Source organism: Manis javanica, chromosome 17 (genome assembly GCF_040802235.1).
Source record: "Manis javanica isolate MJ-LG chromosome 17, MJ_LKY, whole genome shotgun sequence".
Classification (NCBI taxonomy): Eukaryota; Metazoa; Chordata; class Mammalia; order Pholidota; family Manidae; genus Manis; species Manis javanica.
The window spans coordinates 17,515,287-17,542,000 of NC_133172.1; the positions used below are offsets into that span (position 1 = coordinate 17,515,287).

The following is a 26,714-nucleotide window of genomic DNA, read 5'->3' on the forward strand; positions in this document are numbered from 1 at the left end:
TCTGCTTTCTGTCTCTTTAAAAATTTAAGTGGAAGTATACAGTATCTATCCTTTTGTGTCTGGCTTATTTCACTTAGCATAATGCCTTCAGGAATTATCCACGTAGCATATGTCAGCATTTCCTTTCTTTTAAGACTGAGTGATAACCCACTGTACACATATATACCACATTTTGTTTATCCATTTATCCATCAATGGATGCTTGGGTTGCTTACACCTTTTGACTGTTGTGAATAGTGCTGTGAACATAGGTTTACAAATACCTTCAAGTTCCTCCTTTCACTTCTTTTGGGTATATACCCAGAAGTGGAATTGCTAGATCACATGGTAATTTTGTGTTTAATTTTTTGGAGGAATCCCCGTACCATTTTCCACAGCTGCACTGTTTTACGTCCCCACCAGCAAAATGCACAAGGTTTCCAATTTTTCTGCACATTCTTATTAACACTTTTTTCTTTTTAATAGCCATCCTAATGTGTCTGAAGTGGTATCTCATTGTTGTTTTGATTTGCATTTCCCTAGTGATTAGCAATGTTAGGGATCTTTTCTTATTTTTGCCGGCCATTTGTATATCTTTGGAAAAATGCATGCCCCTTGCCCATTTTTTATTCAGGTTGTTTGTTTTTGTTGTTATGTAATAATTCTTTTTATGTTTTAACTACCAATCCCTTGTCAGATATATGATTTACAAATATTTCTTCCCATTACAAGGATTGTCTTTTTATTCTGTCGATAGAGTCCTTTTGTTGCTTTGTCATATCCAAGAAGTCATTATTAAATCCAGTGTTGTAAAGATCTTTCCTTGTGTTTTCTTCTAAAAGCTTTAGAGTTTTAGCTCATATTGGGAACTTTGATCCATCTTGAGTTAATTTTTATATATGGTATTAGGTAAGGGTCTAACTTCATTTTACATGTAGACATCCAGTTTTTCCAATACCTTTTGTTGAAAAGACTGTCCTTTCCCCCCATTGCATGGTCTTGGTACCCTTGCTGAAAATCACTTAACTATTTATGTTGGGTTTCCATGTTATTTCATTGGTCTAGATATCAGTCTTTATGGCAGTACCACACTGTTTTGATTACTGTAGCTTTGTAGTAAGTTTTGAAATCGGGAAGTATGAGACTTCCAACTTTGTTCTTTTTCAAGATTGTTTTGGCTCTTTGGGATCCCTTGAGATTCTAATGTGAGTCTTAGGATGGATTTTTCTGTTTCTGCAAAAGCATTGTTGGGGTTTTGATAAGGATTACATTGAATCCGTGTATCACTTTAGGTAGTATTGACATCTATCTTGGTCAAATCAGACTGCAAGTCTGAGATCAGGGTGCCAGCATATTTGGATTCTGGTGAGAGTTCTTCCTGGCTTGCAGATACCCACCTTCTCACAGTGTCTTCACGTGGCAGAAAGTGAGCACTCTGCTGTCTCTTCTTATAGGGATACTAGTACTGTCATAGCAGGACCCCACCCATAGGATTTCATTTAACTTTAGTTACTTCCACAATGGCCCTATCTCCAAATACAGTGACACTAGAGGTTAGGACTTCAACATATGAATTTGGTAGGGGGAGGGTGCGGGGGGAGGGCACAATTCAATCCATAGCTGACCAATATTAAATCTTAACAATACTAAGCATTTCAGTCATTGAACACAGGGTATCTGTCCATTTATTTCTGTTCTTCATATCTTTAGCAATGTTTTATAGTTATCAATGTGTAAGTCTTTTGCTTCCTTGATTAAGTTTATTCCTAAATATTTTGTTGTTTTTGACACTATCATAGATGGAATTATGTTCCTAATTTCCTTTTCAAGCTGTTCACTGTTAGTGTATAGAAGTGCAGCTGATTTTTGTGTGTTGATTTTGTATCCTGCAGCTTTGCTGTATTTATTTGTTAGTTCTAACAGTTTTTTTGTAGAATCTGTAGGGTTTTCTACACACTTTATAAAATCATATCATCTGTGAACAGAGATAAATTTACTTCTTCCTTTCCAAACCAAATGCCTTTTACTTATTTTTTCTTGTCTAACTGCTTCTAGTACTATGTCAATGAACATCTTTTCTATGCTCACAGGCCATTTTTACATCATTTGTGTGAATTTTCTCTTCATATCTTTTTCTTATTTTTCTTTCAGTTTTGTTTTTTTTTTGGTGTGTGTTTTATTTGAATATTTAAGAATTCTTTACATATTAGGAATATTCGTCCTTCATCTGTGATATATGATGTAAGTATTTCTCCCAGGTTGTCAAGTTGTCTTTTTATTTTGTTTATGTTATTTTTTGTCATGAAACTTTTGTAGTGTTATGTAGTCAAATTTACCAGTATTTTCTTTTATTCCTTCTGGATTTTAAAAGCCTCTCCAACCCAAGAATTAAAGAGGAATTTACCTGTGTTTTTTAATACCTGTATGGTTTCATCTTTTGCATTTAGATCTACAGTTCATTTGGAGTTTAATTTTGAGGGGGTATGAGGTATGGATTTAATTTCATATTTTCCAAATGGCTACCCAGCACCATTTATTAAAAACTTTGTCTTTGCCCCAGTGACTTGAGATGCCATCTTAATCATATTTTAAATTTCCTTATATATTTGGTACTGTTTCTAGGCCTTCTGTTCTACTCCACTGGTCTGTTTGTCTATTTATGCAGTACCACACTGTTTTAGTTATAGAGGCTTTATTGTATATTTTAAAGTCTGGTACATCTAGTTCTCTGATAATTCATCTTTGATTATCAAGTTGTTCAGTTTCTCCTTTTCACTATTTCTGTGCTCAAGAGTTCTGGCAGCATAGATCTACATCATTTGGAAGGTTGTGATTTGTTGATTCATGAGTGATGGCCCTGCACATTTGCATGCAGATAGCCCAGCTCATGTAGCTCTCATTTTCACAGTATGGGTTGATAAACAAGATCTGCTGTTCCTGGCTTTTAGGAGTAACAGTGTGATTGAGGATCTATCACAGAAGTCTGAATTCACCATGAATTCAGATAAAAGTTTGTCTCAGTGACCAGATCCAATTTTATTTTGGCATTTTGATATTTGGGTCATTAGTCTTAAATTTGTTCCAGGCCAAATCCCTGTGTTCTTTGGTTAAATCATGAAAAGTAAAAGGATACAGTTAGTAGTACTTGATGTTTGTAAGTCAGTGGTTATAGCAAAGTTTTAAAGAGGGTCCTGGTCTCTACTCTTAAATGTCAGGCTCTGCAGATACCCTGAAATTTAATGCACAATTTTTGCAGGTACTGATTCGTTTAATATTTTTCTTGCAAGAAGATATATGATTTTATAAAATTTTCAGATTTGTGACCTCTGACAATGTAAAGCCACAAGTCTAAAATCAAAGAAAGCCTAGTAATAGCCTTTGAGATGTTCAAAATTTGTAACAGGGAAACAGAAGAGGAATGTTCCATCATCTATTACATTCATGTGATAGAATATTATCCAGCTAATTAAAAAATATACTTACAAAGAGTTAACCAGAACAGTGAAATGATCTGATGAATCAAATAATGATCAATGATGAGTCTGAATAATGATCAAAATTGTAAATTAAAACATGTTCAGGTTTTACAAAGATCCCATCCAAAAAATGTTTAATTATGATTGGAGAAGAAACTCGCTGTTTATTTGATACCAAGCTTTCTGTTTTGCATGCACGGTCTTACTTAATCTGGAAGTTACACTTTCTTGGAAACTGGTCATTCACAGGATGTTTTTGATAATGAAGTTATCTCAGTGTACCAGTGAATATGAGTCAACATTTAAAGGACTGTTAAAGAACTTTCCATTGTTATTTGCTTCCATTGCACTAATTTCCTTTTTTTGTCCCCATTCATGTCATAGACATTGGCTCAATTGTTGAATAATTTTTCTACTGCCAAGAAAATAAATACCAACTGCAACTCTGGTAATTTATTTTTAAGTGGAAAGAATATATTATGATTTTTATTATGAAATATATAAACTTAATGCAAAAATCTAGAAACTTTAAAAATGTACTTCCTCCATCCAAGATATTCTTAATATTTTGATGGATATATTTCAAGTATTTTTCTGTGAGATATTATAGTGTTACCACTTTTTTTTTAATAATTGCTTTATTCCTTCTTTTTTTTTTTACGGTATGATTGATATACACTCTTATGAAGGCTTCACATGAAAAAACAATGTGGTTACTGCATTCACCCACATTATCAAGTCCCCACCCATACCCCAATGCAGTCACTGTCCATCAGTGCAGCAAGTTGCCAGAGATCTACTATATCCCTTCTCTGTGATACACTGTTCTCCCCGTGATCCCCCACACCATGTGTACTAAACATAATACCCCTCAGTCCCCTTCTCCCTCCCTCCCCACCCACCCTCCCACATCCCTCCCCTTTGGTAACCACTAGCTCATTCTTGGAGTCTCTGAGTCTACGGCCATTTTGTTCCTTAAGTTTTGCTTCATTGTTATACTCCACAAATGAGGGAAATCATTTGGCATTTGTCTTTCTCCACCTGGCTTATTTCACTGAGCATAATGTCCTCCAGCTCCATCCATATTGTTGCAAATGGTAGAATTTGTTTCTTTCTTATGGCCGAATAGTATTTCATTGTATATATGTACCACATCTTCTTTATCCATTCATCTACTGGTGGACAGTTAGGTTGCTTCCATACGTTGGCTATTGTAAAAAGTGCTGCGATGAACATAGGGGTGCATATGTCTTTTTGAATCTGAGAAGTTATATTCTTTGGGTATATTCCAAGAAGTGGGATTCCAGGGTCAAATGGTATTTCTATTTTTAGTTTTTTGAGGAACCTCCATATTGCTTTCCGCAGTGGTTGAACTAGCTTACATTCCTACCAGCAGTGTAGGAGGGATCCCCTCTCTGCATCCTTGCCAACATTTGTTGTTCTTAGTCTTTTCGATGCTGGCCATCCTTACTGGTGTGAGGTGATATCTCATTGTGGTTTAAATTTGCATTTCCCTGATGATTAGTGATGTGGAGCATCTTTTCATGTATCTGTTGGACATCTGAATTTCTTTGGAGAATTGTCTCTTCATATCCTCTGTCCATTTTTTAATCAGGTTATTTGCTTTTTGGGTGTTGAGGTGTGTAAGTTCTTTATATATTTTGGATGTTAACCCCTTGTGGGATATGTCATTTACAAATATATTCTCCCATACTGTAGGATGCCTTTTTGTTATGTTGATGATGTCCTTTGCCATATAGAAACTTTTTAGTTTGATGTAGTCCCATGAGTTCATTTTTGCTTTTGTTTCCCTTTCTCGAGGAGGTGGATTCAGAAAGAAGTTGCTCATGCTTATATTCAGGAGATGTTTGCCTATGTTGTCTTCTAAGAGTTTTATGGTTTCATGACTTAACATTCAAGTCTTTAATCCATTTCCAGTTTACTTTTGTGTATGGGGTTAAACAATAATCCAGTTTCATTCTCTTGCATGTAGCTGTCCAGTTTTGCCAACACTAGTTGTTGAAGAGGCTGTCATTTCCCCATTGTATGTCCATGGCTCCTTTATCATATATCAATTAACCATATATGGTTGGGTTTATATCAGGGCTCTGTAGTCTGTTCCATTGGTCTATGCGTCTGTTCTTGTGCCAGTACCAAATTGTCTTGACTACTGTGGCTTTGTAGTAGAGCTTGAAGTTGGGGAGTGAGATTCCCCCCTACTTTACTCTTCTTTTTCAGGATTGCTTTGGCTATTCAGGGTCTTTGGGTCTTTGGTGTTTCCAAATGAATTTTTGAATTATTTATTCCAGTTCATTGAAGAATGTTGCTGGTAATTTGATAGGGATTGCATCAAATCTGTATATTGCTTTGAGCAGGATGGCCATTTTGACGATATTAATTCTTCCTAGCCATGAGCATGGGATGAGTTTCCATTTGTTAGTGTCCCCTTTCATTTCTCTTAAGAGTGACTTGTAGTTTTCAGGGTATAGGTCTTTCACTTCTTTGGTTAGGTTTATTCCTAGGTATTTTATTCTTTTTGATGCAATTGTGAATGGAATTGTTTTCCTGATTTCTCTTTCTGTTGGTTCATTGTTAGTGTATAGGAAAGCTACAGATTTCTGTGTGTTAATTTTGTATCCTGCAACTTTGCTGTATTCCGATATCAGTTCTAGTAGTTTTGGAGTGGAGTCTTTAGGGTTTTTTATGTACAGTATCATATCATCTGCAAATAGTGACAGTTTAACTTCTTCTTTACCAATCTGGATTCCTTGTATTTCTTTGTTTTGTCTGATTGCCATGGCTAGGACCTCCAGTACTATGTTAAATAACAGTGGGGAGAGTGGGCATCCCTGTCTGGTTCCCGATCTCAGAGGAAATGCTTTCAGCTTCTCGCTGTTCAGTATAATGTTGGCTGTGGGTTTATCATATATGGCCTTTATTATGTTGAGGTACTTGCCCTCTATTCCCATTGAGAGTTTTTATCATGAATGGATGTTGAATTTTGTCAAATGCTTTGTCAGCATCTATGGAGATGATCATGTGGCTTTTGTCTTTCTTTTTGTTGATGTGGTGGATGATGTTGATGGATTTTCGAATGTTGTACCATCCTTGCATCCCTGGGATGAATCCCACTTGGTCATGGTGTATGATCCTTTTGATATACTGTTAAATTCTGTTTGCTAATATTTTATTGAGTATTTTTGCATCTACATTCATCAGGGATATTGGTCTGTAATTTTCCTTTTTGGTGGGGTCTTTGCCTGGTTTTGGTATTAGGGTGATGTTGGCTTCATAGAATGAGTTTGGGAGTATTCCCTCCTCTTCTATTTTTTGGAACACTCTAAGGAGAATGGGTATTATGTCTTCTCTGTGTGTCCGATAAAATTCCGAGGTAAATCCGTCCAGCCCTGGGGTTTTGTTCTTGGGTAGTTTTTTGATTACCGTTTCAATTTCTTTGCTCGTAATTCGTTTGTTTAACTTTTGTGTTTCTTCCTTGGTCAGTCTTGGGAGGTTGTATTTTTCTAGGAAGTTGTCCATTTCTTCTAGGTTTTCCAGCTTGTTGGCATATAGGTTTTCATAGTAGTCTTTAATAATTCTTTGTATTTCTATGGAGTCTGTTGTGATTATTCCGTTCTCATTTCTGATGCTGTTGATTTGTGTTGATTCTCTTTTTCTCTTAATAAGTTTGGCTAGAGGCTTATCTATTTTGTTTATTTTCTCAAAGAACCAGCTCTTGGTTTCGTTGATTTTTGCTATTGTTTTATTCTTCTCAATTTTGTTTATTTCTTCTCTGATCTTTATTATGTCCCTCCTTCTGCTGACTTTAGGCCTCATTTGTTCTTCTTTTTCCAGTTTCGATAGTTGTGATGTTAGACTATTCATTTGGGATTGTTATTCCTTCTTCAAGTGTGCCTGGATCGCTATATACTTTCCTCTTAAGACTGCTTTCGCTGCACAGAAGTTGGGGCTTTGTGTTGTTGTTGTCATTTGTTTCTATATATTCCTTGATCTCTATTTTGATTTGTTCTTTGATCCATTGATTATTTAGAAGCATGTTGTTAAGCCTCCATGTGTTTGTGAGCCTTTTTGTTTTCTTTGTAGAATTTATTTCTCGTTTTATACCTTTGTGGTCTGAAAAATTGGTTGGTAGAATTTCAATATTTTGGAATTTACTGAGGCTCTTTTTGTGAGCTAGTATGTGGTCTATTCTGGAGAATGTTCCATGTGCACTTGAGAAGAATGTATATCCTGTTGCTTTTGGATGTAGAGTTCTATAGATGTCTATTAGGTCCATCTGTTCTAGTGTGTTGTTCAGTGCCTGTGTGTCCTTACTTATTTTCTGCCCGGTGGATCTATCCTTTGGGGTGAGTGGTGTGTTGAAGTTTCCTAGAATGAATGCATTGCAGTCTATTTCCCTCTTTAGTTCTGTTAGTATTTGCTTCACATATGCTGGTGCTACTGTATTGGGTGCATATATATTTAGAATGGTTATATCCTCTTGTTGGACTGAGCCCTTTATCATTATGTAGTGTCCTTCTTTATCTCTTGTTACTTTCTTTGTTTTGAAGTCTATTTTGTCTGATATTAGTACTGCAACCCCTGCTTTCTTCTCACTGTTGTTTGCCTGAAATATGTTTTTCCATCCCTTGACTTTTAGTCTGTGCATGTCTTTGGGTTTGAGGTGAGTTTCTTGTAAGCAGCATATAGATGGGTCTTGCTTTTTTATCCATTCTATTACTCTGTGTCTTTTGATTTGTGCATTAAGTCCATTTACATTTAGGGTGGCTATTGAGAGATATGTACTTATTGCCATTGCAGGCTTTAGATTCGTGGTTACCAAAGGTTCAAGGTTAGCTTCTTTAGTATCTTACTGCCTAACTTAGCTTGCTTATTGAGCTGCTATATACACTGTCTGGAGATTCTTTTCTTCTCTCCCTTCTTATTCCTCCTCCTCCATTCTTCATATGTTGTATGTTTTGTTCTGTGCTCTTTTTAGGAGTGCTCCCGTCTAGAGCAGTCCCTGTAAGATGCCCTGTAGAGGTGGTTTGTGAGAACCAAAATCCCTCAGCTTTTGCGTGTCTGGGAATTGTTTAATCCCGCCATCATATTTAAATGATAGTCGTGCTGGATACAGTATCCTTCGTTCAAGGCCCTTCTGTTTCATTGCATTAAATATATCATGCCATTCTCTTCTGGCCTGTAGGGTTTCTGTCGAGAAGTCTGATGTTAGCCTGATGGGCTTTCCTTTATAGGTGACCTTTTTCTCTCTAGCTGCCTTTAAAACTCTTTCCTTGTCTTTGATCTTTGCCATTTTAATTATTATGTGTCTTGGTGTTGTCCTCCTTGGATCCTTTCTGTTGGGGGTTCTGTGTATTTCTGTGGTCTGTTCGATTATTTCGTCCCCCAGTTTGGGGAAGTTTTCAGCAATTATTTCTTCAAAGAGACTTTCTATCCCTTTTCCTCTTTCTTCTTCTTTTGGTACCCCTATAATACGAATATTATTCCTTTTGGATTGGTCACATAGTTCTCTTAGTGTTGTTTCGTTCCTGGAGATCCTTTTGTCTCTCTCTATGTCAGCTTCTATACGTTCCTGTTCTCTGGTTTCTATTCCTTCAATGGCCTCTTGTATCTTATCCATTCTGCTTATAAATTCTTCCAGGGTTTGTTTCACTTCTGTGATCTCCTTCCTGACATCTGTGATCTCCCTCCGGACTTCATCCCATTGCTCTTGCATTTTTCTCTGCATCTCATCCCATTGCTCTTGCATTTTTCTCTGCATCTCTGTCAGCATGCTCATGATTTTTATTTTGAATTCTTTTTCAGGAAGACTGGTTAGGTCTGTCTCCTCAGGTGTTGTCTCTGTGGTCGTTGTCTGCCTGTAGTTTTGCCTTTTCATGGTGATAGAGACAGTTTGCAGAGCTGGTACGAGTGACAGCTGGGAGAGCTTTCCTTCTTGTTGGTTTGTGGCCTTCCTCTCCTGGGAGAATAGCGACCTCTAGTGGCTTATGCTTGAGAGCTGTGCACAGACAGGGCTTCAGCTACCTGCCCGGTTGGTTTGGAGTTTATCTCGGCTGTTGCTGTGGGCGTGGCCTGGCTGGGGCTGCTCCTCCAAAATGGTGGAGCCCCGTTGGAGGGGGAGTGGCCAGGAGGCTATTTATCTCCATAAGGGGCCTCTGTGCTCCCTGTTGCCCAGGGGCTTAGAGTGCCCAGAGATCCCAAGATTCCCTGCCTCTGGACTAAGTGTCCTGTCCTGCCCCTTTAAGACTTCCAAAAAGCACTCTCCAAACCAAAACACCAACAGCAACAATGAAAGAGAAAAAAAAAAAAAAAGGGAAAAACACGCGATTTTCTTTGTCCTCAGGCGCTGGTCTCAGGCACCCGCTCACTGGTCTTGCTGCCCTGTTTTCCTAGTATTGGGGTCCCTGTCCCTTTAAGGCTTCCAAAAAGCACTCGCCAAAAAAAAGAAAAAGGAAAAACGTGCGACTTTCTTTGTCCTCAGGCACCGGTCTCAGGCACCCGCTCACCGGTCTTGCTTCCCTGTTTCCCTAGTATTGGGGTCCCTGTCTGTTCAAGGCTTCCAAAAAGCACTTGCCAAAAAAAAAGGGAAAAAAACATGATTTTCTTTGTCCTCAGGCACCGGTCTCAGGCACCCGCTCACTGGTCTTGCTGCCCTGTTTTCCTAGTATTGGGGTCCCTGTCCCTTTAAGGCTTCCAAAAAGCACTCGCCAAAAAAAAAACCGCTCCCGTTTCTTTGTTCTCCGGCATCAGCCTCAGGCACCTGCTCACCGGTCCTGCCGCCCTGTTTCCCTAGTGTCCAGTACCCCACGCATGCACTGTGTCTGTGCTCTGGTCTGGAATCCTGGAGCTGGGTGTTCAGCAGTCCTGGGCTCTCTTTCCCTCCCTGCTGACTCCTCTCCACCCACCAGGGGCCGGGGGGAGGGGTGCTCGGGTCCTGCCGGGCCGAGGCTTGTATCTTACCCCCTTCGCGAGGCGCTGGGTTCTCACAGGTGTGGATGTGGTCTGGATGTTGTCCTGTGTCCTCTGGTCTCTATTTTAGGAAGAGTTGTCTTTGTTATATTTTCATGTATATATGTGGTTTTGGGAGGAGATTTCTGCTGCTCTACTCACGCCGCCATCCTGGCTCCGCCTTCATAGATATTTTTTATAATGGTTATATCTTCTTGTTGGATTGACCCCTTTATCATGTAATGTCCTTCTTTGTCCCTTGTGACTCTCTTGTGTTTTGAAGTCTATTTTGTCTGGTATAAGTATTGCAACTCCTGCTTTTTTCTCTCTGTTAGGTGCATGAAATATCTTTTTCCATCCCTTCACTTTTAGTCTGTGTATGTCTTTGGGTTTAAAGTGAGTCTCTTGCAGGCAGCATATAGATGGGTCTTGTTTTTTTATCCATTCAGTGACTCTATGTCTTTTGATTGGTGCATTCATTCCATTTACATTTAGGGTAATTATCAATAGGTATGTACTTATTGCCATTGCAGGCTTTACATCTGTGGTTACCAAAGGTTCAAGGGTAACTTCCTTACTATCTAAGAGTCTAACTTAACTCACTTAATATGCTGTTACAAACACAATATAAAGGTTCTTTTCTTTTTCTCCTCCTTTTTCTTCCTCCTCCATTCTTTATATATTAGGTATCATATTCTGTATTCTTTGTCTATCCCTTGATTGACTTTGGGGATAGTTGATTTAATTTTGCATTTGCTTAGTAATTAGCTGTTCTACTTTCTTTACTATGGTTTTATTTCCTCTGGCGACAGCTATTAAACCTTAGGAACACTTCCATCTGTAGCAGTCCCTCCAAAATAGACTGTAGAAATGGTGGGAGGTAATTCTCTCAGCTTTTGCTTATCTGGAAATTGTTTAATCCCTCCTTCAAATTTAAATGATAATCTTGCCAGATAAAGTAATCTTGGTTCCAGGTCCTTCTGCTTCATTGCATTAAATACACCATGCCACTCCTTTCTGGCCTGTAAGGTTTCTGCTGAGAAGTCTGACGTTAGCCTGATGGGCTTTCCTTTGTATGTGATCTTATTTCTTTCTCTAACTGTTTTTAATAGTCTGTCCTTATCCTTGATCTTTGCCAATTTTATTACTATATGTCTTGGTGTTATCTTCCTTGGGTCCCTTGTGTTGGGAGATCTGTGGATCTCCATGGCCTCAGAGACTATCTCCTCCAGACAGGGGAAGTTTTCAGCAACTACCTCCTCAAAGACACTTTCTATCCTTTTCTCTTTCTCCTCTTCTTCTGGTGTCCCTATAATGCAAATATTGTTCCGTTTGTATTGGTCACCCAGTTCTCTCAATATTCTTTCATTCTTAGAGATCGTTTTTTTCTCTCTGTGCCTCAGCTTCTTTGTATTCCTCTTCTCTAGTTTCTATTTCATGTATCATCTCCACTGTATCCAACCTGCTTTTAATACCCTCCCATCATGCTCTTCAGTGATTGGATCTCTGACCTGAATTCATTCATGAGTTCTTGGATATCTTTCCATACCTCCATTAGCATGTTGATTTTTATTTTGAACTCCCTTTCAGGAAGAGTCATAAGGACCATGTCATTTAAATCTATCTCCGGAATTATATTAATTTTTCTCTGGACCAGGTTCCTTTGGCGTTTCATATTTGTATATGGTGCCCTCTAGTGTCCAGAAGCTCTACTCTGGAGCTACTCAGCCCCTGAAGCAATGTCAGGGGTTGCAGGGGAGCAGTGTTGGTGCCTGGGGGGAGGAAAGAGCTGTTCCACGCTTTTCGGCTGCTGTGCCTGTCTCCACTACCTTAACCAGTGGGCCAAGCACACAGGTATAAGCTTTTGTCCCAGAGCAGCTGGATATGGATTCCTGCTTTCCACAAGTGGCTGGAATCTCAGTCTCCTCAGGAATTCTGCCTGTATTAACTTTCCAACCCGGTGATCACGAGAGTACCATGCAAGCACCATGAAATGTAGGTTTATGCTTCCAGAGCAGATCTCCGGAGCTAGGTACTCAGCAGTCCCAGGCCTTCCACTCCCTCCCCACTCCGTTTCTCTTCCTCCCACTGATGAGCTGGGGTAGGGGAAGGGCTTGGGTCCCACCCAGCCACAGCTTTGGTATGTTATCCTGTTCTGTTAGGTCTGCCCTTTTCTCCAGGTGTATGCAGTCTGGTGCTGTCCTCTTTCCTGTTGCTCTCTCAGGATTAGATGCACCAACTATATTTTCTAATTGTATCCAGTTTTAGGAGGAAGCCTCTGTCTCTCCTCTCATGCCACCATCTTTAATCCTATCTTGCTTTATTCTCTATAGTGTTATCACTTTTGTATAAGTTCTATAACCTGCCTGCCTCATTTAATTATGCATTGGTTATGGTAATACTATATTTGTAAAATCACTGTATAGTATTTTATTACTGAAGTGTACCTTAATTTATTAATTTTATTGCCTACTAAAGGATATTTATATTTCTATAATTTTAGTTGTAAAATAGTCCTAAAAGTATTCTTGAGTATACTGCATGTATTTTTATAATGAATTCCTCTGAGATATTAAATATTTATTAAGAATTTGTAAATATGCAAATTCCTAATCTAGAACTAGGTGAGACAAAATGCTTTTAAAAAGTTATAGTCTCTATTTTTGTTACAAATAATGTAATCAGGGAGATAAAACTAGTATACAAATTTCCAACATAAAGGGTGATAAAAAGCACTAGTTTATCCTGGTAATACGCTGTGAGAATTCATAAGAAGGAGATATTGCATGACCAGAGCAGTCATTGTCATGTCATATCATATGAATGACCAAATATGTATTTCCCAGATATTGTTGGTCTTCATCCACAGTTCCTGAGAACACTGAAGAGTCTTACGGGTGTTTTGTTATGTTAGACTTTTGGACGCCCCCATCCAAGGGCAGGACTGGAGACTGAATCAGCCGATGGCCAGTAATTTAATCAGTCATGACTATGCAGTGAAGCCCTTATAAAAACCCGTGAGAAGAGCTCGCTCTCTCTGCTCTGCTTTGCCTGCTCTGCTTGGTTGGATCCTGCTTCTTGGTCAGAGAGACCCTCAAGCTTGGGGAACCAGAGCGCCTCCACATGCCTCTGAGCCAGGCCCCAAGCTCCGTAAGGATAGAAGCTCCATTATTTGGAACCTTGCCCTATGTCTCTCTTCATCAGGTTGTTAACTTGTATCCTTTATGGTATCCTTATTACACTGGTAAATGTAAGCGTTTTCCTGAGTTCTGTGAGCCACAGTAGCATATTAATCCAACCTAAGGGGGAGGTCACAGCAACCTCCAATCTGTAGCCGGTAGGTCAGAAGCACAGGGAACTGCCTGGGGCTTGCGACAGGCATCTGGAGTGCAGGGTGGAGGGCAGTCTTGTAGGATGGAGCCCTTAACCTGGGGAATCAGGTGCTGTCTCCAGGCAGATGGCATCAGAATTGAGTTGAGTTCTCCAACACTCTGCTGGTGTTTGAGAATTGCTTGGTGTAATATGTGTAGGAAGATCCCCACACACACATACTTACACACATTGGAATCGGGTACAAGTATCTGAATTTATACTACTATTACTGGTGTGTATAATATTGTTACTGTTATATGTACAGGTAGAAACAAAAGTACACCATTTCATTTGGTGGCAGGATGTGGCCCAAGTGACTTTTAGTTCTTTTCCAGGCAAACCTCCAGCACACATGAATATAGTTACCAAATCAAGAAGTTTGCGACAATTGGGAGCTGACAAAGCAGAAACAACAAAAGCCATTCAGTGAAAATACAACTGTTTCTTATCCTAAGCTATTATTTCATGTTCAACAGAAGATTGTTTAAAAATAAAAGGTATTTTCTTTTTCATCTACTATTTGGGAGTAGCTTACATTTAACAGAACTTAAAAATATATATTTAAAAATCAATGTATGGTTATTGAAAAAACTATACTTAAGTAAAACTAAGAAAATTGAAGATCATAACCCAGAGATAACCAAAGTAGCCTTTAAGGATAAAACGTCCTAGACATTTTCCATCTAATTTATCTATATCGTCTTTATTGATATATGTGTATATTTTACAAGTAGGACCACAAATTGCCCATCACTTTTATAACCTATACAGATGTATTTCTCATGCCATGGCAGCTTCTCCCAGTTGATGTGTGAGGTGAGACCCATGGCCTTTAAAGAATAAGAATATCTTGTCAATTTAGAAGTAGGGAAATCCAGGGACGTAGCTTCAAGCTTTACCAGATGGTGTGTGGATGACTGAACTTTGCTCAGAAGGATTTATACAAAGATTTGATGTTAGAGATCTAGAGGAACATGGTTTTGCTAGGTCAAGATCAACTTGCCCCATTACTCATAATCTGCCTTTTCAGCGTCTTTGGTTTCACACTGTGGGTTTGAAAATTTCCCTTTGAGTTATACAAAGTTGGAAATGGACAGTTCTGCTCTGTTATTTTTGAAAGCTTCCTCTTTTTTTGTTGTTAATTGTTCTTTCTCACATTGAGCAAGGGCCTGAGTCATATAAAATATAAAATAAAAAAATTTTTTTTAATGTAGTCAGAGTATAACTGAATTAGTGTTTAACTTAGAACAGGCTGTTATACTGGTACAAAACACCCCCCAAATCTCAGTGACTTCCAAAATAACTTCATTTCTTGTTCCTAATATGTTATGTATCCAGTAGGCATCAGCATAGGTAGGATCCCAGACTGAAGGAAACTCCACCATCCTATAGCTGCAGCATCTGAAATGCACAGCCTCCTTGGCCACCAAATCGGAATAGAAAGATTGGAGCACTGTGCCATCTTCCCAGTGCCTCAGACTGAAGTCACACACATCACCTCAGCTCATGTTCTGTTGGCTAAAACCAGTTTATGGCCCTACCTAACTGCAAAGGGCTGGAAAATGTTATGTTCTATGTGCCCAAAAGGAGAAGAAAACTGGGTAATGGTGAAACATTAGTAATTAAACTAATTACTAACCTAATGACACTGGCTAAAGTTCATTTCTTTTTCTAGGTGTAAGAGTTACTTCTGTAAATTAGCTATGATTTGTTTTTGGAGCAAGAAGGACATCCTGGACTGTGAAAAGAGGGTTGAGAGAGGTCTCTGTACAGCTGAGTGAGGGGACTAAGGAAACAGGAAGACTTTGATATGAAACCTTAACTCCTCGTGAAAAGTGTTTGAGAATATATCCTCAAAGGCTCTAAAACTATGGAGAAAATCAAGCTCCTTCAGCATACAAGGCACCCCACTGTCACTCATAAGTCACTCCATTCATATTTCCTTTAATAATCCACCCTCCACAATGAGGAGGAAGGGATTATTTGTGATTATAAAACATAGCCTTAAGGGAAAACTTGAAAATACAGAAAAACCGAAGATTCCCCTGTAATTATACATCTAGAGAAAAATGTTATATAAAAATTTAATTAATCCTTTCAGTTCATCTGTGCCTGCACACATGCATGTGTGTACATGTATATTCTTCCTATAAAAATAGGGTTACATACTGTTCTATCACCTACCTTTTTCACCCAACTCTGTTTAACATCTTAACATCAGCAAAGATATGAAGAAGGAAATAGAGCCAGGGAGGTGCCCCAGGTGGTTTTCCTGGTGAGCCCAGAGAAGCTAAGAGTGTTTTTAGGGCTGTGTTTTTTCAGGACAGATAATGCTGTACTCCTAGCCTGCAGGTGCTGTCCTCATCTTTACAGAGAGTAAAGTGAGTGAATTGTGATCCTCCCTGCTGCAGCTGCAGGGGAAAATTATTTGGAGTAGGTGGGAGCCAGCTAGGGTATAGGGTCAGCATCAGCAAAATGGGAGGCTCTCAAGGCTAGAATTCCTCCTGCTGAGGTGCATGGATTCTGTGTCCGTGCTGGAGTACACTTCCTCTGAATCCATCTTTTGGTTCCCCTAGAGTGTAGGGAGGGTCTGACTTTTGTTAACTCTCTAGTTCTTGATATTAGTGTTGTGTTGAGGGACAAGGGGAGGGCAAGGGAAGGAGAACAGGGACACTGGAAGTACAATTGTTTTAAGCTTGTCTATTAAGGGGCGCGGAGGTGAGCTTGGTTTATGAGAGATTTCCCCTTTCTACCCCTACTCAGCTTTTTCAGGACACTGCCCTTGTCCAAGAGAACCATCTAAAGAAATCAGAGCTGCTAGGGAGTTCTAAAAGCCATGGCGCAGGTAAGTTGAAATTTCCTCCATCCTTGAAATAATCTCTTCCACATTGTATGAGCATTTGTGTTCTTTATCCTGAGACTTCCCTGTCTTGCTGATCCCTTCAGTTTCTTCATTCCAGGGAGTGAATGGTGGTGCTCCACTTCACTTAGTGGCTCTCTCTTCTCCAACAGTATAGATATATGTGCACAATGCCCGTATCAGAGTGCCAGTGGATCAAAAACATATTCTCTTAATATAATCTGAGAGCCTTCCTTATCAGAATCATGGTTGAGTGGGGCCAAAGAAGAGATAACTTTAATCTTTTCCACTAACCTAGGTGGTTTCCTTTCTTGTATTTTTAAATGTCACACCAGCCTTAAAAATTCATAAAACATGTCATATTATCAAAGAATATATACAAAAACATATCTATAACATATGTGGTATGAAGAATAAATAATATCAATGTATTCATCACCCAGATTAATATTCCATCTAAGCATCCTACATTCCCTTCCCAGGTGATACCCCTTCCCATATCACATTAACATTCCCACCAATAGTATTGACTACTTTTAATTTTGTATTTAGCAGTCCTTTGATTTTTATAATAGTTTTACCATATATGAATGCATACTGAGCAACATACTATTGAGTTTTGTTTTCAAATTTGACATGAAGTTATATTTTTATCAGACATTTTTCACTCAATACAACATGTTTTCAAATCATTCATATTAAATTGTGTAACACTAGATCAGCAGTTCTCAAAGTATGACCCAGGAAAACTTGAGGCCCTTTCAGGGGTTGGGGAGGGTCAAAATTATTTTTATAATAATGTATTATTTTGAGAACCATGTTATTTGCCTTTTTCATTCACATTCTTCAATGAGTGTATTATGGAGTTTCCCAGAAGCTGTGTGGTATGTGTTACCCCAACACACTGAATGCAGAAGCAGATGTAAAAATCCAACTTTTATTCAGCCAGTCATTAAAGAGATTTACAAAACTATAAAACAAGGCTATTAATTTTTGACAATAGAGTTATTTTTCATAAAATATATGTTGTTTACATGTTGCAGGTTTATTATTGGTCATTTTCATAAGTTAGTATTTTTTAAATTTCTCACTTTTAATTTGGTAAATATTGATACATTTAACCAGCATTAACAAAAGTTTCTGTAAAACATTTTTAACAGTTTTATTTATTGAATATATAATTCATGTACAAGGAAATTCACCCATGTAAGTGTACAGATCAGTGGTTTTTAGTATACTTTCAGAGTTGTACAACCATCAGCATGGTCCATTTTAGAACATTTTCATTACCCAAAAAAGAAATCCTGTCTACATCAGTCATTCCCAGTCGCTCCCTCCTCGTCCACTTGCAGCCACTAATTTACTTTCTGTCTCTATGGATTTGCCTATTCTGTACATCTCATATAAATGGAAGCTTATAATATTTTATCTTTTATTTCTGTATTTTTTTTCACTTAGTGTAATGTTTTCAAGTTTATCTATGTTGTAGCATGTATCAGTACTTCATTTGTTTTTGTACCAAATAATATTCCATGGAAATATGTATAAATCACATTTTGTTGAGACTCATCATTCTGTGGACATTTTGGTTGTTTCTGCTTTGTGGCTGTCATGAAGAATGTTGCTATGAACCTTGGGGTGTTTTGAGGTGGACATGCATTTTCATTTCTCTGTATCTAGGAGTGGAATTGCTCGTTAACCTGATAACTCTGTTTAACATTTTGAGAAACAGTCAAAACTGTTTTCCAAAGTGCCTGCCCCATTTTATGTTCCTCCAGCAATATAAGGTTTCTGATTTGTCCACATCCTCATCAATACTTGTTGTTTGTTTTTTGATAATAGCCATCATAATAGATATGAAGTGCCATCTTATTGTACTTTTGATTTGCATTTCCTTAATGGTTAGTGATGTTGAACATCTTTTTATATGCTTATTGGCCATTTGTGTATTTAGAGACATCTCTATTAATTCTTTGCCTAGCTTTTAATTGTATTATCTTTTTATTTTTGAGTTGTGAGAGCTCTTTTTACATTCTAGATAAAAGATTTGAAAATATTTTCTCCCAGTTTTGTGGGTTGTATTTTCACTTTCTTGGTGCAATTATTTATAGTACAATAGCTTTTACTTAGGAAGTTAATTTTATCTTTTGTTCCTTTGTCACTGTGTTTGGTGTCATATCTAAGAAACCATTGCCGGACCAAGGTCATGAAGATATACTTCTATGCTTTCTTCTAAGAGTTTTACAGTTTTAGCTATACATTTAGGTCAACAGTCTATTTTGAGTCAATTTTTATATATGGTGTGAGGTAGTGTTCAACTTCATTCTTTGCATTCAGATATCCATTTGTCTCAGCACTGTTTGTTAAGAAGACTAATCTTTCCCCATTAAATTGTCTTTGTTGACTTAGTATGTGATAGACCTTAGGGAACTGGGTAGAGAGGATGCCATCCTTCAGAGTGGTTTTGCACCTAAAAGTGTTCTCAAACTCAGAACATTTTAATATTTCTTTTGGGTTTCCCCCAACTACATGAATGATGTTACTTTGAATTCCTGACTCACTGGAAAAAAGGACCTTTGTTATAGATTGGCAAAGGAAATTATATTAGTAGGAGTAATAGGTTATAAGTGATAGTTATATTATTGTAAGTGATAATCCTTTTCTTTCTATATGGAGTGCAGCAAGTTCCTTGATACTCTGCCAGCAAGGTTTTCACTGGAGCCCAGCATTTCACTCCCCTAGGATCCAAGCTTTACGTGCGGGCCATGGGTTGTTCACACCCCAGTTGCTATGTGTCCCAGGCCCCGTGCTAAGGCTGATCCCCAAAATGTTTGACTGCACTGTAGCCTTGCTGACATAGTCATTTACCTCTCTTGGTTCAACCTGGGTATGTGTGTTCATGTGTTGCTTCTTTTGTTAGCTCTGGGATTTAATTTTCCTTACCTTCTCCAGAGCTTAGAAATGCATTTAATAGGGTGTTTGTTACAATTTATCCAGTGCCTAGGTGTTTGCAGTAGAAGCTGCCAGCCGTACCTCTTTCATATAGACATGGTCAGAGCTGGAGAGGTTAGTCTTGGTCTCAGTATGTGGTGACATCTCCTGTTTTGTGAGACCCTCAGGATGAGGGATGTGATTGGGGACTAATTTACAGAAAGTTATTCAGTCTTGCAGGAGAATTTATGACAGATGAATAACCATAAAATAGTCCATTTTGAGATTAATGGTATGTGTTGGTTGTGGGCCACAGCTGTGTGACTGAGGTACACCCTCCATTAGCTTTCTTATTTCAGCAACAAGGAAAAGTGAACAGTGAAGGAGGATAGATTATTAACAAATATAATAATAAACATTGAAGATGTTATAGATCTTGTTTAAACTAAATGCCCTCAAATAATAGAATGATTATATCTTACAAGATATAAGGTGTATAATTATGTAACAAATAAAAATCCTTGTGTTTATAATAAAATTTTCCATTAAAAAAATGCTTGTAATGTCTAATGACTCTTCTCAGTGAAGATACTGTTGATTTCAACAGTACAATTCTTTGTTGTATGGGACACTTTTGGGTATGTGGCCCAGATAATTTAGGACCCTTAGCATTCCTGATGCCAGGCACTAAATGCCAGTAGCACACTGCCCTCCCAGCCCAACCTCCCCCAACACTGTGACAACTGGACTATCCCTGCATGATCCTCAATAGGTCCTGAAGGTGAAGGTATAATCTGGGTTGAGATCCACAGCCTAATTATGACCCTTTGTCTTCAGGATAGTTTTTAAATTTCAGTAAGTCCTATGTTTTAAGATAAAAATTTATGAGACATTTTGGATTCTATCTTTTTTTATTATCTCAAAGGAGAAATGGTAAAAGTAATTTAAAAATCCCTTTTTAAAGTATAAAAAAATTTAAAGCTTAAAAATAAATTCTTTATGATTTGCAAGGCCCATGTTTGCTGTGTGTTTCACATAATGCTGTTTTGTTTATTTATTAGACCCCACTTAGCTAGATTTTGCTTATTCCCAGACCCCTGTGGAAAGTAAGAGTCCTGCTGTATGAAAGGTTTTATCTGTAGCCACAGGAGTATCTAAGAGCATGTAGGCCTTTACTCAGATAAAACAGCTAATGTACTTCCTTCATGACATAGCCTCAGCCCTAGTTGGGCTTGCTTGTTTCATCGCCTCCTTCCTACAGCACCCTTCTCTGTCTCCTCTCTTTCCACTTCACATACATTTTCCTGGATTAGTCAGGTTGTTAAAACCTGCACTTACTCATCAGTTGTAACCTTATTAAAAATGGGACAACCAGTCATATACCTCCTAGGAGGATGCTATAGGAAGTACACAGTACCATCTCTGACATATCCATGGCTCTCCAAAAATAGGTGAATCAGGCCTCAGATCTTTGTCTTAAAATATAGGACTTGGAGAAATGTTTTACAGAAAATATGGAAGTATGGAAACATGTTAAAACTACAAAATGAAGATGCAATTGGCCAAATATAGAATGTGGGAAATTCTGCTGATTCAAATGTTTCTTAATAAATTAATAGCAGTAAAAAGTTTTTAAGGGTTTGTAGGGACTGTTAGAAATTTGAGAGGCTTTAGGAAGTCAACCATTTAAATGTAATGTATGGATCTAGTTTGAATTCTGATTTGAATAAACCAAGTATATAAAAGCTCTCAAGAAAATTGGGGCAATTTGAAACTTGATCTGGTTATTAGGAAATTACTGTTAATTAAGTATGATAGTGATATTCTAGTTATTGTACTTTTTATTTTTTTAAAAAATCTAATCTGTTAGATACTAAAGTCTTAGTAGGTAAAATACTATGCTGTTTGGATGTAGGATTTGCCTCAAAACACACCAGAGGTCAAAAGACAGAAGGAAATGATGAAGCAAGATTTGAAAATTCTTGTTAGTTGTTGAAACATAGTGATGGATTCATGAGGGTCATTATACTACTCTGTATACTTTTTTTTTCATTTGTTACAAAAATTTTCAAAATACGCAAAAGTCCTTTCATTTGCTAGTAATACATGGATTTATTATTTCAGGGATTGGTGACATTTGGGGATGTGGTCATAGAGTTCTCTCGGGAGGAATGGAAGAGCCTGGAACCTGCCCAGAGAGACCTGTACAGGGATGTGACTTTGGAGAACTTCAGTAACTTGGTCTCACTAGGTAAGGATATGGTATAATACAGGGCCAGCCAGGAAACAGGGCTCCCAGGGACTCCAGCAGTGAGAGGCTGCCCCCTCTGGCCTGGAGGAGTAAAGGAGGAAAAACACTGCCACTGGGTGATGAGGAGAGCTGGAGTCACGGAGACGAGCCTGGTCAGTAGCAACTGTAGCCACCTCCAGAGCTCCTGGGTGAAAGGAGGGACAACCGGGATAAGAAATACCTGGGCTCTCTCTCTCATCCTGCCCACTGGCCTCCTGTTGATGCTTTCCATCTGCCAAACCAAATGAGAAACACAGGGCCAGGGTAATACTGTCCTTAGAGGTAAGCTGTTTGGGACACAGCCGGGTCAGGAACAGCAAGGAATGGATTGGGGAGAGGTTAAATGGAGAATAACCACCATAGTTATCCACCCTAAGTACGTCAGGGCTAGTGTTCTGGAATTTCTGATATCTTCTTGGTGAATTTCCAGGGAGATGTAGTTTCTGGCTAAATTTCTGTTCTCTGTTCCCAAGGGAATTGTTGGTGCTTTCTGAATGTGAAAATGGGTAGTTCCATTGGCACCTCCGTCTTCCAAACCCCTGGACAACCTTAACACCTTCCTTCATGTAATTGCCTCTCTTCCTTGGTGACCAAGGGACTGGGTTTGAATTTTGAGACAGTATAATCATATCCCATTTCTTTTCCTATAAACAGGACTTTGCATTTCTAAGCCTGATGTCATTTCCTTATTGGAGCAAGGGAGAGAACCCTGGATGATTGCAAATATGACAGGACCCTGGTGCCCAGGTGAGCCAGGGCTGATCAGTGGCTGAGGTTGTTGGGAATAATAGCCCAGCGTAAGTCAGCAGATACAGTAACATGAGTTATCGCTGAGAGGCGTCTCTCAAAGCCAAAGTGAAAACTGCAGAATAATGGCCTGAGACATGAAGAGCAAAAACCTTGTCAGCATCAACTCCCAAGGGAGCCTGCCCTTCCCCCAGTGAATTCCTCTCTGTTTTTTCTTCTTTCACATTTTTCTCCCACTTCAAAAAGGGATGTGCTCCCTCATTCCCCAGAAGCCACCGTTTTACCTGTATTTTGGATCCTTTTTCCTGGAAGTACTTTACCCTTTAGAAAAATACTTATTTTCTTAAAATAGCTTCTCACGTTACCTACCTTAGCAATTCATTTATTCTCTTAACTTTTGAGAGGTAAACTTGTGTAATGGCTAAGGGTACAGACTTCACAAACAGACTGAGTTCGAATCTTGGCTCTTCTGCTCGCTAGATCTGAGTTTAGGTGAATTACTTAAATTCTCTGTGCTTCAGCTTTCTCCTCTGCAAATGAGATGAAACTAGTACCTTAATCATATAGTTATTGTGGTTGTTACATGAGTTAATAATGTGAAAATGCCCAGAACAATGCCAGCAGTAGTAACTACTAAATAAATGTCACCAAGTATTTTTAATTGGCACTTGCTGGACAAGATTGGAACTTTTAAATACTTAATTATCAGCCACCCATCTCCTGATTCTCTGTTCTTGTTGTCATTATTTATTTTCACCAGGGATCATTTTTTCTCTCTCTGAAGAACACCCTTAAAATTTCCTTTTGTGCAGGTTTGCTCCTGACAAATGCTCTGTTTTTGGCCACATGAAAACTGAGGGTATTTCTTACTCATTCTTATTTATTCTACCTTCTTTCCTGTAGGATATTTTTCCCTGAGTATGGAATTCTGTGTTGGCAGGAATTTTCTCAGCCCAAAGAAGAAATCATTCCACTGTTAATTTTCTCTTCCAGTGTTAATAAGTCAAGTTGTTTGGAAAGTGTCCCAGATACATTTGAAACTAGTGTTCTTTGGATAGGGCACTCACCTCTTTGTTTAACTATAATCCTTTTGATTATATTATTTAGAAATCTGCATATGCTTTTGACTTCCTTTGTACTAGGTGCTGCCAAATTCTGGAACTCCTTCCTGTATTATATATGTTGCTACTACATTTTATATTTTTGTAAAGATGAAATACAGAGCCTCATTGGAAACTGTACTTTTATCAGTACAGTCCATCCTTTATTTTCCCACTTTGTGCTTTTAGCCTTGAATTGTTTTTTCTGATGTTAATACCAAATGCCCTCTTTTTGTTGGCTTAAGAAATGATGACATAGCTTTGCTTAACCTTTTTTTAAAAATTATTGCTGTTTTAAGTGTGTCCATTGTAATCAGGATTCCAAGATATTTTCCTTTTTGAATCAAAATAAGATTCCTTGACTTTAATAATGAAATTCAGTCTATTCTCATTTATTGTGATAATTATGTGTCTATTCTTATTCCTGCCATTTTATTTTATATTTCATGTTTCGCATTCTCATTTCCAACTATTCCTCTTTTACTTAGATTTTATTACCACTCTTTTCTACCCTCAAGTGATTTTGAAGTTGTGTTTTCTATTGCTTTATAGTAGAATAGTCTTTAATTTGACTTTCAAAAATTTGCTTAAACCTATGTTTCTCTCCCCACCTCAAGACTTTAAATAGCATTTTTCCCATTAATGAAGTTTCTTTTAACTTTTATTTTGAAATGATTTTAGGATTATAGAAAACTTGCAAAATTATTAGAGTTCCCATATTACCCTTCACTCAGCTTCCACTTATGTTAATGTTTTACATAACCATAGTACAATTATCAAAAACATGAAATTATTATTGATACAATACTATTAACTAATCTACAGATCATGTTAGAATTTTGTCAGGTTTTCCTCTAATGTCCTTCTCCTGTTCCAGGATCCAATTTTGGATCCCATGTTGCATTTAGTTACCGTATCTCCCAAGCACCCTCTAATCTGACAGTTCCTCAGTCTTTCATGACCTTGATATTTTTGATGAGTATTCTTTTGGACAATGATCTGTCACCTTGTATTTGTCTGGTATTTTCTCATGATTAGGTTGAGATTATGCATCTCTGGCAGTAATACCACAGAAGCAGTGTTCTCTGTGCACCATCTCTGGTTACTCGATGGTAATATGGCTTGTTACTGGTGGTGTTAACCTTGATCACCTGGTTAAGGTAGTGTCCCTCATGTTTTTCCCTGTGAAGTTACTATTTTTCCAACTATAATTGGTAATTATCTTGGGGAGAGATACTTTGAGACTATACATGTTGCCTACTGATTTTAGCAGCCATTGGTGAACCTTGTCTGTAACAGTTATTACAGTAGAATCGCCTAGTGTTGATTTTCTATGTCCCTTATTCCTTATATATTATTAATTGGAATTCTTCTGTAGGGAAAAGCTGTCTCTACCCCCTCCAACATTCATTTATTTGTTCAGTGATCTGTTTCTATTAGTACAGCCTCATGGGTATTTATTGTATTCTATGGGTTGTAGCCCAATACTGTCATTGTTTATTTCATTGCTCAAGCTCTGCCCACTGGGAACTCCTTCAGGTTGCTCCTGGGGTCTCTTCAGCGTGCCCTATTCTTTTGTGAGTATTCCTTATTTTCTGGTACAACATGTTACAAGTGCACCTTGTATTTTTTCTGTCCCAGCCCTGAAATCAGCCATTCCTCAAAGGGGCCCTAGTTTCTTTTATTGGAGAATAGTATGAAATAATACCTTTAAATCTCTTTTTCTGAGAAAAGTAAGACCTTTACCACCTTTTACTTCCCTATGCCCTAGACTAGGGGTTGGCAAACTGCAATCTGTTGGTCAAATCCAGCCGATGGCCAGTTTTTTTTACCACCCATAATCTAAGAATGGTTTTTACATGTTGAAAAGATTTAAAAATATATATGTGCTACAGAGGAGACCTTATGGGTCACAAAGCCTAAAGTATTTACTATCTGGTCTTTCATAGAAAAAGTTTATAGACCTTTGCCTAGATTCACCCCCACCATCACCCCACTCTGATTTTGTTTTAACAATCTGGAATTTGTTCCATACTATCTTTGTTCTCATATTTCATTCATTTATAGTATGCATCATTCTTCACTAACATTAATAATATAAATCTGTCATCTGCACATGACAGCCTGTGGGCCAAGTCCAGCCAGCTGCCTGTTTTTATATGGCCTGTGAGCCTGTTAAATTCTGTAAATGCCTCTTAAGGTATGCAGGTTAAAGTCCCATGCTCATGGAATGTACCGGTATTTGGCAGTACTGTCTATATGAAACATTTTCAAAGATGAAATTAACACATAGAATATCCTTACAGATCGGCACTGACAGGTGATCAGTCGCCCTCAGTTGTGCTGCTGGAGAACCCTAACTTTGAGCTCCAGTTAAGTAAAATGTCATCTCACCCAGAAATGAATTATGTTCTTCTCATCCATAATCCTATATTTAAAAAAAAGTTATACTCAGTTGGCATTATACTTTTGAATTTCCTCAATAAACACTTTGTGGTTATTTATTTCTCTCTTAGTTATGTAAGTGCCTACATAATATCCTCATTTTGCCTCTTGGACCACAAAGACTAAAATATCTACCATCTGGCCATTTAAAGAAAAGTTTGCCAGCCCGATTTAAAGATAGAGTTGCAAATCCATGTTTGAGGAGAAATATATATATATATATAATGAAAATTATTCTTGCCATGCACCTAAACCAGTCTTAATCACCAAGACATCTACACTTCAAAGCTCAAAAACAAAGACCCAACTTTCTGGCTTTTCTTTGTACTTTGGCTCTAACCTACATTTTCTTGGAAGGTGGACTCCAAGGTTAATATTGAACACATGTAATACATTGATGAATTACTCAGGTTTTTCTTTCTGTGTGTATTAGTTTTCTATGGCTTCTGTAACAAATTACCACAGCCATAGTGGCTGAAAACACTGCAAGTGTATTATTTTCTACTTTGGAGTCCACTATTATCCTTTTCCAAACGGCTGTTCAGTTG

General features: G+C 38.0%; 1 protein-coding gene across 14 annotated transcripts in view; it reads left to right on the plus strand.

Moving 5' to 3' along the window:
• The window catches only part of ZNF565 (zinc finger protein 565), a 33,508-nt gene that overhangs the window by 3,767 nt on the left and 3,027 nt on the right, over window positions 1-26,714 (plus strand). For 6 of the 14 annotated variants that reach the window (XM_073226269.1, XM_073226268.1, XM_073226262.1 and 3 more), the window contains 3 exons: window positions 14,129-14,290; window positions 15,132-15,394; window positions 16,557-16,638. In XM_073226269.1, the coding sequence (XP_073082370.1) occupies window positions 15,200-15,394; window positions 16,557-16,638 (277 nt within the window). In that variant the 5' untranslated portion in view covers window positions 14,129-14,290; window positions 15,132-15,199. The other 8 variants (XM_073226270.1, XM_073226265.1, XM_073226266.1 and 5 more) reach the window with 6 other exon arrangements.